Source organism: Oncorhynchus kisutch, unplaced genomic scaffold, assembly GCF_002021735.2.
Source record: "Oncorhynchus kisutch isolate 150728-3 unplaced genomic scaffold, Okis_V2 scaffold660, whole genome shotgun sequence".
NCBI classification, from domain to species: Eukaryota; Metazoa; Chordata; class Actinopteri; order Salmoniformes; family Salmonidae; genus Oncorhynchus; species Oncorhynchus kisutch.
The window spans coordinates 145384-163714 of record NW_022262605.1 but is presented as its reverse complement, the minus strand read 5'-3'; the positions used below and the strand labels follow the sequence as shown (position 1 = coordinate 163714).

Below are 18331 nucleotides of genomic sequence, written 5' to 3'. Positions count from 1 at the left end.
TGAGTGGCAAGCCCAATACCCCATAATGAATGGCAAGGTTAATACCCCATAATGAGTGGCAAGGCCAATACCCATAATGAGTGGCAAGTCCAATACCCCATAATGAGTAGCAAGGCAATACCCCCATAATGAGTGGCAAGGCCAATACCCCATAATGAGTGGCAAGGCCAATACCCCATAATGAGTGGCAAGGCAATACCCCATAATGAGTGGCAAGGCCAATACCCCATAATGAGTGGCAAGGCCAATACCCCATAATGATTGGCAAGGCCAATACCCCATAATGAGTGGCAAGGCCAATACCCCATAATGAGTTGGCAAGGCCAATACCCCATAATAAGTGGCAAGGCCAATACCCCATAATGATTGGCAAGGCCAATACCCCATAATGAGTGGCAAGGCCAATACCCATAATGAGTGGCAAGGCCAATACCCCATAATGAGTGGCAAGGCCAATAGCCCATAATGAGTGGCAAGGCCAATACCCCATAATGAGTGGCAAGGCCAATACCCCATAATGAGTGGCAAGGCCAATAGCCCATAATGAGTGGCAAGGCCAATACCCCATAATGAGTGGCAAGGCCAATACCCCATAATGAGTGGCAAGCCCAATACCCCATAATGAGTGGCAAGCCCAATACCCCATAATGAGTGGCAAGGCCAATACCCCATAATGAGTGGCAAGCCCATACCCCATAATGAGTGGCAAGGCCAATACCCCATAATGAGTGGCAAGGCCATACCCCCATAATGAGTGGCAAGGCCAATACCCCATAATGAGTGGCAAGGCCAATACCCCATAATGAGTGGCAAGGCAATACCCCATAATGAGTGGCAAGGCCAATACCCCTAATGAGTGGCAAGGCCAATACCCCATAATGAGTGGCAAGGCCAATACCCCATAATGAGTGGCAAGGCCAATACCCCATAATGAGGCAAGCCAATACCCCATAATGAGTGGCAAGGCCAATACCCCATAATGAGTGGCAAGGCCAATACCCCATAATGAGTGGCAAGGCCAATACCCCATAATGAGTGGCAAGGCCAATACCCCATAATGAGTGGCAAGGCCAATAGCCCATAATGAGTGGCAAGGCCAATACCCCCTATAATGAGTGGCAAGGCCAATACCCCATAATGAGTGGCAAGGCCAATACCCCATAATGAGTGGCAAGGCCAATACCCCATAATGAGTGGCAAGGCCAATATCCCCTAATGGAGTTGGCAAAGGGGGACCAATACCCCCATAATGAGTGGCAAGGCCAATACCCCATAAACTGAGTGGCAAGCCCAATACCCCATAATGAGTTGCGCAAGCCCCAATACCCCCATCCCAAATGAGTGGCAAGGCCAATACCCCCATAATGAAGTGGCAAGCCCAATACCCATAATGAATGGCAAGGTTAATACCCCCATAATGAAGGGCAAGGCCAATACCCCATAATGAGTGGCAAGGCCAAATCCCCATAATGAAGTGGCAAGGCCAATACCCCATAATGAGTGGCAAGGCCATACCCCATAACTGAGTGGCAGGCCCAATACCCCATAATGAGTGGCAAGGGCCAATACCCCAATATGAGTGGCAAGCCCAATCCCACATAATGAGTGGCAAGCCCAATACCCAATAATAATTAATAATTAACTGAAATATTACATTTACATAATATTCAGACCCTCTACTCAGTACTTTGTTGAAGCAACCTTTGCAGCGATTCCAGCCTTGAGTCTTCTTGGGTATGACGCTACAAAGCTTGGCACACCTGTATTTGGGGAGTTTCTCCCATTCTTCTCTGCAGATCCTCTCTGTCAGGTTGGATGGGGAGCGTCGCTGCACAGATTTTTTCAGGTCTCTCCAGAGATGTTTGAATCAATTCCGGGCTCTGGCTGGGCCATCAAGGACATTCAGAGACTTGTCCCGAAAGACTTGGCTGTGTGCTTAAGGTCGTTGTCCTGTTGGAAGGTGAACCTTCGCCCCAGTCTGAGGTCCTGAGCAGGTTTTCATCATGGATCTCTCTGTACTTTGCGCCGTTCATCTTTCCCTCGATCTTGACTAGTCTCCCAGTCCCTGCCGCTGAAAAACATCCCCACAGCATGATGCTGCCACCACCATGCTTCACAGTAGGGATGGTTCCAGGTTTCCTCCAGACGTGACGCTTGGCATTCAGGCCAAATAGTTCAATCTTGGTTTCATAAGACCAGAGAATCTTGTTTCTCATGGTCTGAGAGTCTTTAGCTGCCTTTTGGCAAACTTTTGTGAGCTGTCATGTGACTTTTACTGAGGAGTGGCTTCCGTTTGGCCCCTCTACCTGATTGGTGGAGTGCTGCAGAGATGGTTGTCCTTCTGGAAGGTTCTCCCATCTCCACAGAGGAACTCTGGAGCTCTGTCAGAGTGACCATCGGGTTCTTAGTCACCTCCCTGACCAAGGCCCTTCTCCACCGATTGCTCAGTTTGGCCGGGCGACCAGCTCTAGGAAGAGTCTTGATGGATCTAAACTTCTTCCATTTAACATTGATGGAGGCCACTTTGTTCTTGGGGATCTTCAATGCTGCAGAAAAGTGTTGGTATCCTTCCCCAGATCTGTGCCTCGTCACAATCCTGTCTCGAAATTCTATGGAGAATTCCTTTGACCTCATGGCTTGTTTTTTGCTCTGACATGCACTGTTGACTGTGGGACCATATATAGACAGGTGTGTGCCTTTCCAAATCAAGTTCAATCAATTGAATTTACCACAGGTGGACTAGGAGTCCAAGTTGTTGAAACATCTCAAGGGTGATCAATGATAACAGGATGCACCTGAGATCAGTTTAGAGTCTCATAGTAAAGGGTCTGAATATTTATGTAATTTAGAGTCTCATAGTAAAGGGTCTGAATATTTATGTAATTTAGAGTCTCATAGTAAAGGGTCTGAATATTTATGTAATTTAGTGTCTCATAGTAAAGGGTCTGAATATTTATGTAATTTAGAGTCTCATAGTAAAGGGTCTGAATATTTATGCAATTTAGAGTCTCATAGTAAAGGGTCTGAATATTTATGTAATTTAGAGTCTCATAGTAAAGGGTCTGAATATTTATGTAATTTAGAGTCTCATAGTAAAGGGTCTGAATATTTATGTAATTTAGAGTCTCATAGTAAAGGGTCTGAATATTTATGTAATTTAGAGTCTCATAGTAAAGGGTCTGAATATTTATGTAATTTAGAGTCTCATAGTAAAGGGTCTGAATATTTATGTAATTTAGAGTCTCATAGTAAAGGGTCTGAATATTTATGTAATTTAGAGTCTCATAGTAAAGGGTCTGAATATTTATGGGTTACTGAGTGTAGATTTATGAGGAAAACGTTTGATTTAATCCATTTTAGAATAGGCGTTTAACGTAACAAAATGTGGAAAAGGTCAAGTGGTCTGAATAGTTTCCGAATGTAAGTTAACAGGTTATAGAACAAACAGCACAGGATGTTACACCCCTACTAACCTTCCCCAGTGGTTTCCCCCACTCACCCCTACTAACCATCCCCAGTGGTTTCCCCCACTCACCCCTACTAACCTTCCCCAATGGTTTCCCCCACTCACCCCTACTAACCTTCCCCAGTGGTTTCCCCCACTCACCCCTACTAACCTTCCCCAGTGGTTTCCCCCACTCACCCCTACTAACCATCCCCAGTGGTTGCCCCCACTCACCCCTACTAACCTTCCCCAGTGGATTCCCCCACTCACCCCTACTAACCATCCCCAGTGGTTTCCCCCACTCACCCTACTAACCTTCCCAGTGGTTTCCCCCACTCACCCCTACTAACCTTCCCCAGTGGTTTCCCCCACTCACCCCTACTAACCTTCCCCAGTGGTTTCCCCCACTCACCCCTACTAACCATCCCCAGTGGTTTCCCCCACTCACCCCTACTAACCTTCCCCAGTGGATTCCCCCACTCACCCCTACTAACCATCCCCAGTGGTTTCCCCCACTCACCCCTACTATCCATCCCCAGTGGTTTCCCCCACTCACCCCTACTAACCTTCCCCAGTGGTTTCCCCCACTCACCCCTACTAACCTTCCCCAGTGGTTTCCCCACTCACCCCTACTAACCTTCCCCAGTGGTTTCCCCCACTCACCCCTACTAACCTTCCCCAGTGGTTTCCCCCACTCACCCCTACTAACCTTCCCCAGTGGTTTCCCCCACTCACCCCTACTAACCTTCCCCAGTGGTTTCCCACACTCACCCCTACTAACCTTCCCCAGTGGTTTCCCCCACTCACCCCTACTAACCTTCCCCAGTGGTTTCCCCCACTCACCCCTACTAACCTTCCCCAGTGGATTCCCCCACTCACCCCTACTATCCATCCCCAGTGGATTCCCCCACTCACCCCTACTATCCATCCCCAGTGGTTTCCCCCACTCACCCCTACTATCCATCCCCAGTGGTTTCCCCCACTCACCCCTACTAACCTTCCCCAGTGGATTCCCACACTCACCATCCTCAGTGGTTTCCCCCACTCACCCCTACTGCATACACAGCTTCCCCTACTGCATACACAGCTTCCCCTACTGCATACACAGCTTCCCTACTGCATACACAGCTTCCCCTACTGCATACACAGCTTCCCCTACTGCATACACAGCTTCCCCTACTGCATACACAGCTTCCCCAGTGGTTCCCCCACTCACCCCTACTGCATACACAAATGCCCCTACTGCATACACAGCTTCCCCTACTGCATACACAGCTTCCCCAGTGGTTCCCCAACTCACCCCTACTGCATACACACACTGTGCCATGGTTGGGGTTAATTCAAATTCTAATTAAATTCTCTGTCAAATCCAGGTCAGACTTTTTGTCAGGCTGAGCATTTCACTGTTCAGACAACAGGGGGCAGTGTAACCAACTGATTATTATGTATAGTAGTAGTACCATCAGCAGACAGCAGGGGGCAGTGTAACCAGGTGATTATTATGTATAGTAGTAGTACCATCAGCAGGGGGCAGTGTAACCAGCTGATTATTATGTATAGTAGTAGTACCATCAGCAGACAGCAGGGGGCAGTGTAACTAGCTGATTATTATGTATAGTAGTAGTACCATCAGCAGACAGCAGGGGGCAGTGTAACCAGGTGATTATTATGTATAGTAGTAGTACCATCAGCAGACAGCAGGGGGCAGTGTAACTAGCTGATTATTATGTATAGTAGTAGTACCATCAGCAGACAGCAGGGGGCAGTGTAACTAGCTGATTATTATGTATAGTAGTAGTACCATCAGCAGACAGCAGGGGGCAGTGTAACCAGTTGATTATTATGTATAGTAGTAGTACCATCAGCAGACAGCAGGGGGCAGTGTAACTAGCTGATTATTATGTATAGTAGTAGTACCATCAGCAGACAGCAGGGGGCAGTGTAACCAGCTGATTATTTTGCAGTACCTCTCACAGTTAATGAAACCTTTCTCTCCCTCTCCTCCCCCCCCCCCCCCCACTCAGGCCACCTATGTGTTGCTGGCATTGGCTTGGGTGTTTGTCCCTGTCTATGTGTCTTCAGGGGTGAGTTCACACACACACACACACACACACACACCCTTTCCTGCGTGTTGCAGCTAGTTGAAGAATTCTTTAACCTGAACATTCCTCTGCTGGGCGTCTCTCTTAAACAGACAGTGTGTTTGTTCCAGATCGTGACCATGCCGGAGTACCTGGGTCGTCGGTTCGGAGGGGAGAGGATCAGAACCTACCTGTCTGTTCTCTCTCTGATGCTGTCTGTCTTCACCAAGATATCAGTATGATATATCACACAGCCCTGTCTGTTCTCTCTCTGATGCTGTCTGTCTTCACCAAGATATCAGTACGATATATCACACAGCCCTGTCTGTTCTCTCTCTGATGCTGTCTGTCTTCACCAAGATATCAGTACGATATATCACACAGCCCTGTCTGTTCTCTCTCTGATGCTGTCTGTCTTCACCAAGATATCAGTATGATATATCACACAGCCCTGTCTTTTCTCTCTCTCTGATGCTGTCTGTCTTCACCAGGATATCAGTATGATATATCACACCACACAGCCCTGTCTGTTCTCTCTCTGATGCTGTCTGTCTTCACCAGGATATCAGTATGATATATCACACCACACAGCCCTGTCTGTTCTCTCTCTGATGCTGTCTGTCTTCACCAAGATATCAGTATGATATATCACACAGCCCTGTCTGTTCTCTCTCTGATGCTGTCTGTCTTCACCAAGATATCAGTATGATATATCACACCACACAGCCCTGTCGTTGTTCTGGTGTCACTGAATATACTGTCATTGTCTCAGAGGTCAGAACACAATTACTATGACAATGGATGACCTGATTTCTCTATTTTTTGCTCTCTCCCCCATCTCTCTCCCTCCCTCCTCTTTCTCTAATCCCCTCTTCTCTCTCTTTCCCCCTCCTCTCTCTCTTCCCTCCACCTCCTCTCTCTCCTCCCTCCCCCTCTTCTCTCGCTCTCTCCTCCCTCCCCCTCCTCCCTCCCCTCTCTCTCTTTCTCCTCCCTCCCTCCCCTCTCTCTCTTTCTCCTCCCTCCCTCCCTCCCCCTCTCCTCCCTCCCCTCTCTCTCCTCCTTCCCCCTCCTCTCTCTCTCTCTCCTCCCTCTCTCTCTCTCTTTCTCCTCCCTCCCCCTCCTCTCCTCCCTCCCCTCTCTCTCTCTTACTCCTCCCTCCCCCTCATCCCTCCCCTCTCTCTCTCTTTCTCCTCCCTCCCCCTCTCCTCCCTCCCCTCTCTCTCTCTTACTCCTCCCTCCCCCTCCTCCCTCCCCTCTCTCTCTCCTCCCTCCCCCTCCTCTCTCTCTCTCTTTCTCCTCCCTCCCCCTCCTCTCCTCCCTCCCCTCTCTCTCTCTTACTCCTCCCTCCCTCCCCCTCCTCTCTCTCTCCTCCCTACCCCTCCTCTCTCTCTCCTCCCTCCCCTCCTCCTCTCTCTCTCTCTCTCTCTCTCTCTCTCTCTCCTCCTCTCTCTCTCGTCTCCCTCCCTCCCCCCCTCCTCTCCCTCCCTCCCCCCTCCTCTCTCCTCCCTCCTCCCTCCACCCTCTCTCCTCCCTACCCCTCCTCTCTCCCTCGTGTCCCTCCCCCTCCTCTCTCCTCCCTCCACCCTCTCTCCTCCCTACCCCTCCTCTCTCCCTCGTCTCCCTCCCCCTCCTCCCTCCACCCTCTCTCCTCCCTACCCCTCCTCTCTCCCTCGTCTCCCTCCCCCTCCTCTCTCCTCCCTCCCTCCCTCTCCTCCCTCCCTCCCCCTCCTCTCTCTCTCCCCCCTCCCTCCCCCCTCTCCTCCATCCCCCTCCTCTCTCTTGTCTCCCTTCATCAGACAGACCTGTACTCAGGGGCGTTGTTTGTCCAGGTGTGTTTAGGATGGAACCTGTACCTGTCTACCGTCCTCATGCTGGTGGTCACTGCCCTCTACACTATAGCAGGTCTATATACTATATTCTATACTATATTCTATACTATATTCTACTAGCCCTCCTCTCCCTCTACACTATAGCAGGTCTATATACTATACTATATTCTATACTATATTCTACTATCCCTCCTCTGCCTCTACACTATAGCAGGTCTATACACTATATTCTATACTATATTCTTTACTATATTCTACTATCCCTCCTCTCCCTCTACACTATAGCAGGTCTATACACTATATTCTATACTATATTCTACTACCCCTCCTCTCCCTCTACACTATAGCAGGTCTATACACTATATTCTATACTATATTCTATACTATCCCTCCTCTCCCTCTACACTATAGCAGGTCTATACACTATATTCTATACTATATTCTATACTATCCCTCCTCTCCCTCTACACTATAGCAGGTCTATACACTATATTCTATACTATCTTCTATACTATCCCTCCTCTCCCTCTACACTATAGCAGGTCTATACACTATATTCTATACTATATTCTATACTACCCCTCCTCTCCCTCTACACTATAGCAGGTCTATACACTATATTCTATACTATATTCTTTACTATATTCTACTATCCCTCCACACTATAGCAGGTCTATACACTATATTCTATACTATATTCTATACTATATTCTACTACCCCTCCTCTCCCTCTACACTATAGCAGGTCTATACACTATATTCTATACTATATTCTATACTACCCCTCCTCTCCCTCTACACTATAGCAGGTCTATACACTATATTCTATACTACCCCTCCTCTCCCTCTACACTATAGCAGGTCTATACACTATATTCTATACTATATTCTATACTATATTCCATACTATATTCTACCAGCCTTAGTTCCCTCCATCTCTGTCTTCATCAGGTGGTCTGGCTGCTGTCATCTATACAGACACTCTGCAGACCTTCGTCATGATTATAGGAGCAATCATCCTCACCATCACAGGTACACACACACACACACACACCCTCACCATCACAGGTAAGGTACACACACACACGCACACACTATCATCCTCACCATCACAGGTACACACACACACACTATCATCCTCACCATCACAGGTACACACACTATCATTCTCACCATCACCCTAACTTCACCAGTGTCCCCTCCCTGTCTGTCTGTCTGTCTGTCTGTCTGTCTGTCCGTCCGTCTGTCTGTCTGTCCCTCCAGCGTTCAACAAGATTGGAGGCTACAGTAACTTGGAGAGAGTTTACCAGGCAGCCATCCCTTCTAAGGTGAGTCAACAGCAACTTCCACTATCATGTGTAGTAATAATGTTGTTATTATCATAGGCATTAATGTTGTTATTATCATAGTTATTAATGTTATTATCATAGTTAATGTTATTATCATAGTTATTAATGTTATTATTATCATAGTTAATGTTATTATCATAGTCATTAATGTTATTATTATAGTCATTAATGTTATTATTATCATAGTTAATGTTATTATTATCATAGTTAATGTTATTATCATAGTTATTAATGTTATTATTATCATAGTTAATGTTATTATCATAGTCATTAATGTTATTATTATCATAGTCATTAATGTTGTTATTATCATAGTCATTAATGTTATTATTATCGTAGTTATTAATGTTATTATTATCATAGTTAATGTTTATTATCATAGTCATTAATGTTATTATCATAGTTATTAATGGTATTATCATAGGCATTAATGTTATTATCATAGTTATTAATGTTATTATTATAGTTATTAATGTTATTATCGTAGGCATTAATGTTATTATCATAGTCATTAATGTTATTATTATCATAGTTAATGTTATTATTATCATAGTTATTAATGTTATTATTATCATAGGTATTAATTCTGTTATTATCATAGTCATTAATGTTATTATCATAGTTATTAATGTTATTATCACAGTTATTAATGTTATTATCATAGTCATTAATGTTATTATCATAGTCATTAATGTTATTATCATAGGCAGTAATGTTATTATCATAGTTAATGTTATTATCATAGTCATTAATGTTATTATCATAGTCATTATGATGCTATAAATGCATGCTCTTCAACCGATCGCTACCTGCACCTACCCGCCTGTCCAACATCACTACTCTGGACGGCTCTGACTTAGAATACGTGGACAACTACAAATACTTAGGTGTCTGGTTAGACTGTAAACTCTCCTTCCAGACCCATATCAAACATCTCCAATCCAAAGTTAAATCTAGAATTGGCTTCCTATTTCGCAACAAAGCATCCTTCACTCATGCTGCCAAACATACCCTTGTAAAACTGACTATCCTACCAATCCCCGACTTTGGCGATGTCATTTACAAAATAGCCTCCAATACCCTACTCAACAAATTGGATGCAGTCTATCACAGTGCAATCCGTTTTATCACCAAAGCCCCATATACTACCCACCATTGCGACCTGTACGCTCTCGTTGGCTGGCCCTCGCTTCATACTCGTCGCCAAACCCACTGGCTCCATGTCATCTACAAGACCCTGCTAGGTAAAGTCCCCCCTTATCTCAGCTCGCTGGTCACCATAGCATCTCCCACCTGTAGCACACGCTCCAGCAGGTATATCTCTCTAGTCACCCCCAAGACCAATTCTTTCTTTGGCCGCCTCTCCTTCCAGTTCTCTGCTGCCAATGACTGGAACGAACTACAAAAATCTCTGAAACTGGAAACACTTATCTCCCTCACTAGCTTTAAGCACCAACTGTCAGAGCAGCTCACAGATTACTGCACCTGTACATAGCCCACCTATAATTTAGCCCAAACAACTACCTCTTTCCCAACTGTATTTAATTTTTATTTATTTATTTATTTTGCTCCTTTGCACCCCATTATTTTTTTATTTCTACTTTGCACATTCTTCCATTGCAAAACTACCATTCCAGTATTTTACTTGCTATATTGTATTTACTTTGCCATCATGGCCTTTTTTTGCCTTTACCTCCCTTCTCACCTCATTTGCTCACATTGTATATAGACTTGTTTATACTGCATTATTGACTGTATGTTTGTTTTTACTCCATGTGTAACTCTGTGTCGTTTTATCTGTCGAACTGCTTTGCTTTATCTTGGCCAGGTCGCAATTGTAAATGAGAACTTGTTCTCAACTTGCCTACCTGGTTAAATAAAGGTAAAATAAAATAAATAAATAAAAAATTAATGTTATTATTATCATAGTTAATGTTATTATTATCATAGGTATTAATTCTGTTATTATCATAGTCATTAATGTTATTATCATAGTTATCAATGTTATTATTCTCATAGTTATGAATGTTATTATCATAATTATTGATGCTACTTTCATCATAGTTATTAATGTTATTATCATGGTTATCGATGTTATTATTACCATAGTTATTAATGGTATTATCATAGGCATTAATGTTGTTATTATTATAGTTATTAATGTTATTATCATAGTTACTAATGTTATTATTACCATAGTTATTAATGTTATTATCATAGTTATTAATGTTATTATTATCATAGTTATTAATGTTGTTATCATAGTTATTACTGTTATTATGATAGTTATTAATGTTATTATGATAGTTATTAATGTTATTATTACCATAGTTATTAATGTTATTATGATAGTTATTAATGTTATTATTATCATAGTTATTAATGTTATTATTATCGTAGGTATTAATACTACTACCATAGGTGTTAATGTTATTATGGTTATCAATGTTGTTATCATAGTTATTACTGTTATTATCATAGTTATTAATGCTATTATTATCATAGGCATTAATGTTGTTATCGTAGTTATTGATGTTACTCATAATGTTATTATCATGTTTATCAATGTTATTATCATCATAGTTATTAATGTTGTTATTATCATCGTTATTACTGTTACCCATCTTATTATTATCATAGTAGTGTTATTATCAGTAGTAGTGTTATTATAATAGTAGTAATGTTATTACCAGTAGTAATAGTATTATAATAGTAGTAATGTTATTATCAGTAGTAGTAGTATTATAATAGTAGTAGTGTTATTATAGTATTATAATAGTAGTAGTATTATAATAGTAGTAATGTTATTATCAGTATTATAGTATTATAATAGTAGTAGTATTATAATAGTAGTAATGTTATTATCGGTAGTAATGTTATTATCAGTAGTAATAGTACTATAATAGTAGTAATGTTATTATCAGTAGTAATAGTATTATAATAGTAGTAATGTTATTATCAGTAGTAGTAGTATTATAATAGTAGTAGTGTTATTATCAATAGTAGTAGTATTATAATAGTAGTAATGTTATTATCAGTAGTAATAGTATTATAATAGTAGTAGTGTTATTATCAGTATTATAGTATTATAATAGTAGTAATGTTATTATCAGTAGTAATAGTATTATAATAGTAATAGTATTATAATAGTAGTAATGTTATTATCAGTAGTAATGTTATTATCAGTAGTAGTGTTATTATCTGTAGTAATAGTATTATAATAGTAGTAATGTTATTATCAGTAGTAAAAGTATTATAATAGTAGTAGTATTATAATAGTAGTAATGTTATTATAAGTAGTAGTAGTATTATAATAGTAGTAGTATTATAATAGTAGTAATGTTATTATCAGTAGTAGTAGTATTATAATAGTAGTAGTGTTATTATCAGTAGTAGTAGTATTATAATAGTAGTAGTGTTATTATCAGTAGTAGTAGTATTATAATAGTAGTAATGTTATTATCAGTAGTAGTAGTATTATAATAGTAGTAGTGTTATTATCAGTAGTAGTAGTATTATAATAGTAGTAGTGTTATTATCAGTAGTAATGTTATTATCAGTAGTAGTAGTATTATAATAGTAGTAGTGTTATTATCAGTAGTAGTAGTATTATAATAGTAGTAATGTTATTATCAGTATTATAATAGTAATAGTATTATAATAGTAGTAGTGTTATTATCAGTATTATAATAGTAGTAATGTTATTATCAGTAGTAGTAGTATTATAATAGTAGTAATGTTATTATCAGTATTATAATAGTAATAGTATTATAATAGTAGTAGTGTTATTATCAGTATTATAATAGTAGTAGTGTTATTATCAGTAGTAATAGTATTATAATAGTAGTAATGTTATTATCAGTAGTAATAGTATTATAATAGTAGTAGTGTTATAACAGTAGTAATAGTATTATAATAGTAGTAGTGTTATTATCAGTAGTAATAGTATTATAATAGTAGTAATGTTATTATCAGTATTATAATAGTAATAGTATTATAATAGTAGTAGTGTTATTATCAGTAGTAGTAGTATTATAACAGTAGTAATGTTATTATCAGTAGTAGTAGTATTATAATAGTAGTAATGTTATTATCAGTATTATAGTATTATAATAGTAATAGTATTATAATAGTAGTAGTGTTATTATCAGTATTATAATAGTAGTAGTGTTATTATCAGTAGTAATAGTATTATAATAGTAGTAATGTTATTATAATAGTAGTAGTATTATAATAGTAGTAGTGTTATTATCAGTAGTAATAGTATTATAATAGTAGTAGTGTTATTATCAGTAGTAATAGTATTATAATAGTAGTAATGTTATTATCAGTATTATAATAGTAATAGTATTATAATAGTAGTAGTGTTATTATCAGTAGTAGTAGTATTATAACAGTAGTAATGTTATTATCAGTAGTAGTAGTATTATAATAGTAGTAATGTTATTATCAGTATTATAGTATTATAATAGTAATAGTATTATAATAGTAGTAGTGTTATTATCAGTAGTAGTAGTATTATAACAGTAGTAATGTTATTATCAGTAGTAGTAGTATTATAATAGTAGTAATGTTATTATCAGTATTATAGTATTATAATAGTAGTAATGTTAGTATCAGTAGTAATAGTATTATCAGTGGTATTATCAGTAGTAGTAATGTTATCAGTATTACAGTATTACATTAGTAATAGTATTATAATAGTAGTAGTACTATAGCAGTAGTAATGTTATTATCAGTGGTAATGTTATTATCGGTAGTAATGTTATTATCAGTAGTAATAGTATTATAATAGTAGTAATGTTATTATCAGTAGTAATGTTATTATCAGTAGTAATGTTATTATCAGTAGTAGTGTTATTATAATAGTAGTAATGTTATTATCAGTAGTAATAGTATTATAATAGTAGTAATGTTATTATCAGTAGTAATGTTATTATCAGTAGTAGTAGTAATGTTATTATCAGTAGTAGTAGTAATGTTATTATCAGTAGTAATGTTATTATCAGTAGTAGTAGTATTATAATAGTAGTAATGTTATTATCAGTAGTAATGTTATTATCAGTAGTAGTAGTATTATAATAGTAGTAGTGTTATTATCAGTAGTAGTAGTATTATAATAGTAGTAGTGTTATTATCAGTATTATAGTATTATAATAGTAGTAGTATTATAATAGTAGTAGTGTTATTATCAGTATTATAGTATTATAATAGTAGTAGTATTATAATAGTAGTAATGTTATTATCAGTAGTAGTAGTATTATAATAGTAGTAGTATTATAATAGTAGTAGTATTATAATAGTAGTAGTATTATAATAGTAGTAGTGTTATTATCAGTATTATAGTATTATAACAGTAGTAATGTTATTATCAGTATTATAATAGTAATAGTGTTATTATCAGTATTATAATAGTAGTAGTGTTATTATCAGTAGTAATAGTATTATAATAGTAGTAGTGTTATTATCAGTAGTAGTAGTATTATAATAGTAGTAGTGTTATTATCAGTAGTACTAGTATTATAATAGTAGTAGTGTTATTATCAGTAGTAGTAGTATTATAATAGTAGTAGTGTTATTATCAGTAGTAATAGTATTATAATAGTAGTAGTGTTATTATCAGTAGTAATAGTATTATAATAGTAGTAGTGTTATAACAGTAGTAGTGTTATTATCAGTAGTAATAGTATTATAATAGTAATAGTATTATAATAGTAGTAATGTTATTATCAGTATTATAGTATTATAATAGTAGTAGTGTTATTATCAGTATTATAGTATTATAATAGTAACAGTACTATAATAGTAGTAGTGTTATTATCAGTATTATAGTATTATAATAGTAGTAGTATTATAATAGTAGTAATGTTATTATCAGTAGTAATAGTATTATAATAGTAGTAGTGTTATTATCAGTATTATAGTATTATAATAGTAGTAATGTTATTATCAGTAGTAATGTTATTATCAGTATTATAATAGTAATAGTATTATAATAGTAGTGTTATTATCAGTGGTAATGTTATTATCGGTAGTAATGTTATTATCAGTAGTAATGTTATTATCAGTAGTAATGTTATTATCAGTATTATAGTATTATAATAGTAGTAATGTTATTATCAGTAGTAATGTTATTATCAGTATTATAATAGTAGTAATGTTATTACCAGTAGTAATGTTGTTATCAGTAGTAATGTTATTATCAGTATTATAGTATTATAATAGTAATAGTATTATAACAGTAGTAGTGTTATTATCAGTAGTAGTAGTATTATAATAGTAGTAGTGTTATTATCAGTAGTAATAGTATTATAATAGTAGTAATGTTATTATCAGTATTATAGTATTATAATAGTAGTAGTATTATAATAGTAGTAATGTTATTATCAGTATTATAGTATTATAATAGTAATAGTATTATAACAGTAGTAATGTTATCAGTATTATAGTATTATAATAGTAGTAGTATTATAATAGTAGTAGTGTTATTATCAGTATTATAGTATTATAATAGTAGTAGTATTATAATAGTAGTAATGTTATTATCAGTAGTAATGTTATTATCAGTATTATAGTATTATAATAGTAATAGTATTATACCAGTAGTAGTGTTATTATCAGTATTATAGTATTATAATAGTAACAGTACTATAATGGTAGTAATGTTATTATCAGTAATATATTAGTAGTGAGGTTTATAGTGTGATTCTCATTGTTTTTTCAGATCATCCCCAACAGTAGCTGTCACCTGCCCAGAGAGGACGCCATGCACCTGTTTAGACACCCGGTTACTGGAGACCTGCCCTGGCCTGGCATGACCCTGGGACTGACTATACTGGCTACCTGGTACTGGTGTACTGACCAGGTAGATATAACCTCTAACCTCTAAACCCTGACCTCTAACCCTGGCATAACCCTGGGACTGACTATACTGTCTACCTGGTACTGGTGTACTGACCAGGTAGATATAACCTCTAACCCCTGACCTCTAACCCTGGCATGACCCTGGGACTGACTATACTGGCCACCTGGTACTGGTGTACTGACCAGGTAGATATAACCTCTAACCCTGGCATGACCCTGGGACTGACTATACTGGCTACCTGGTACTGGTGTACTGACCAGGTAGATATAACCTCTAACCCCTGACCCTGGCATGACCCTGGGACTGACTATACTGGCTACCAGGTAGATCTGACCCCTGACCTCTGACCCTGGCATGACCCTGGGACTGACTATACTGGCTACCAGGTAGATCTGACCCCTGACCTCTAACCCTGGCATGACCCTGGGACTGACTATACTGGCTACCAGGTAGATCTGACCCCTGACCTCTGACCCTGGCATGACCCTGGGACTGACTATACTGGCTACCAGGTAGATCTGACCCCTGACCTCTAACCCTGGCATGACACTGGGAGTGACTATACTGGCTACCAGGTAGATCTGACCCCTGACCTCTAACCCTGGCATGACCCTGGGAGTGACTATACTGGCTACCAGGTAGATCTGACCCCTGACCTCTAACCCTGGCATGACCCTGGGAGTGACTATACTGGCTACCAGGTAGATCTGACCCCTGACCTCTAACCCTGGCATGACCCTGGGAGTGACTATACTGGCTACCAGGTAGATCTGACCCCTGACCTCTAACCCTGGCATGACCCTGGGAGTGACTATACTGGCTACCAGGTAGATCTGACCCCTGACCTCTAACCCTGGCATGACCCTGGGACTGACTATACTGGCTACCAGGTAGATCTGACCCCTGACCTCTAACCCTGGCATGACCCTGGGACTGACTATACTGGCTACCAGGTAGATCTGACCCCTGACCCTGGCATGACCCTGGGACTGACTATACTGGCTACCAGGTAGATCTGACCCCTGACCTCTGACCCTGGCATGACCCTGGGAGTGACTATACTGGCTACCAGGTAGATCTGACCCCTGACCTCTAACCCTGGCATGACCCTGGGAGTGACTATACTGGCTACCAGGTAGATCTGACCCCTGACCTCTAACCCTGGCATGACCCTGGGAGTGACTATACTGGCTACCAGGTAGATCTGACCCCTGACCTCTAACCCTGGCATGACCCTGGGACTGACTATACTGGCTACCAGGTAGATCTGACCCCTGACCTCTGACCCTGGCATGACCCTGGGAGTGACTATACTGACTACCAGGTAGATCTGACCCCTGACCTCTAACCCTGGCATGACCCTGGGAGTGACTATACTGGCTACCAGGTAGATCTGACCCCTGACCTCTAACCCTGGCATGACCCTGGGACTGACTATACTGGCTACCAGGTAGATCTGACCCCTGACCTCTAACCCTGGCATGACCCTGGGACTGACTATACTGGCTACCAGGTAGATCTGACCCCTGACCTCTAACCCTGGCATGACCCTGGGACTGACTATACTGGCTACCAGGTAGATCTGACCCCTGACCTCTAACCCTGGCATGACCCTGGGAGTGACTATACTGGCTACCAGGTAGATCTGACCCCTGACCTCTAACCCTGGCATGACCCTGGGAGTGAATGCATTTGGAAAGTATTCAAACCCCTTGACTTTTTCCACACTTTGTTACGTTACAGCCTTATTCTAAAATGGATTAAATCAATTATTTTCCTCATCAATCTACACACAATACCCCATAATGACATCACAATACCCCATAATGACATCACAATACCCCATAATGACATCACAATACCCCATAATGACATCACAATACCCCATAATGACATCACAATACCCCATAATGACAAAGCGAAAACATGTTTTACATAAATATTCAGACCCTTTGCTATGAGACTCGAAATTGAGCTCATCCTGTTTCCATTGATAATCCTTGAGATGTTTCTACAACTTGATTGGAGTCCACCTGTGGTAAATTCAATTGATTGGACATGATTTTGGAAAGGCACACACCTGTCTATATAAGGTCCTACAGTTCACAGTGCATGTCAGAGCAAAAATCAAGCCATGAGGTCGAGGGAATTGTCCGTAGAGCTCCGAGACAGGATTGTGACGAGGCACAGATCTCGGGAAAGGTACCAAAACATTTTCTCACCATTGAAGGTCATCAAGAAAACAGTGGCCTCCATCATTGTTGTTTGGAACCACCAAGACCACCCGAGATACAGGTGTGCCAAGCTTGTAGCATCATACCCAAGGAGACTCTAGAGTAGGAGAAACTCCCCAGATACAGGTGTGCCAAGCTTGTAGCATCATACCCAAAAAGACTCTAGAGTAGGAGAAACTCCCCAGATACAGGTGTGCAAAGCTGGTAGCATCATACCCATGGAGACTCAAAGGCATAATCGCTGCCAAAGCTGCTTCAACAAAGGGTCTGAATACTGTAAATGTAAAGCGTCTGAATACTGTAAATGTAAAGGGTCTGAAGACTGTAAATGTAAAGGGTCTGAAGACTGTAAATGTAAAGGGTCTGAATACTGTAAATGTAAAGGGTCTGAAGACTGTAAATGTAAAGGGTCTGAATACTGTAAATGTAAAGCGTCTGAAGACTGTAAATGTAAAGGGTCTGAAGACTGTAAATGTAAAGGGTCTGAATACTGTAAATGTAAAGGGTCTGAAGACTGTAAATGTAAAG

At 39.5% G+C, this 18331-nt stretch overlaps 1 protein-coding gene across 1 annotated transcript in view; it reads left to right on the top strand.

Annotated features, from left to right (window-relative positions):
- Window positions 1-5442: 5442 nt before the first annotated feature.
- The window catches only part of LOC116361442 (sodium/glucose cotransporter 5-like), an 82003-nt gene continuing 69114 nt past the window's right edge, over window positions 5443-18331 (top strand). The window contains 6 exon segments of the mRNA XM_031815868.1: window positions 5443-5529; window positions 5658-5762; window positions 7323-7428; window positions 8307-8387; window positions 8619-8683; window positions 15429-15569. Of these exon segments, the coding sequence (XP_031671728.1) occupies window positions 5667-5762; window positions 7323-7428; window positions 8307-8387; window positions 8619-8683; window positions 15429-15569 (489 nt within the window). The 5' untranslated portion in view covers window positions 5443-5529; window positions 5658-5666.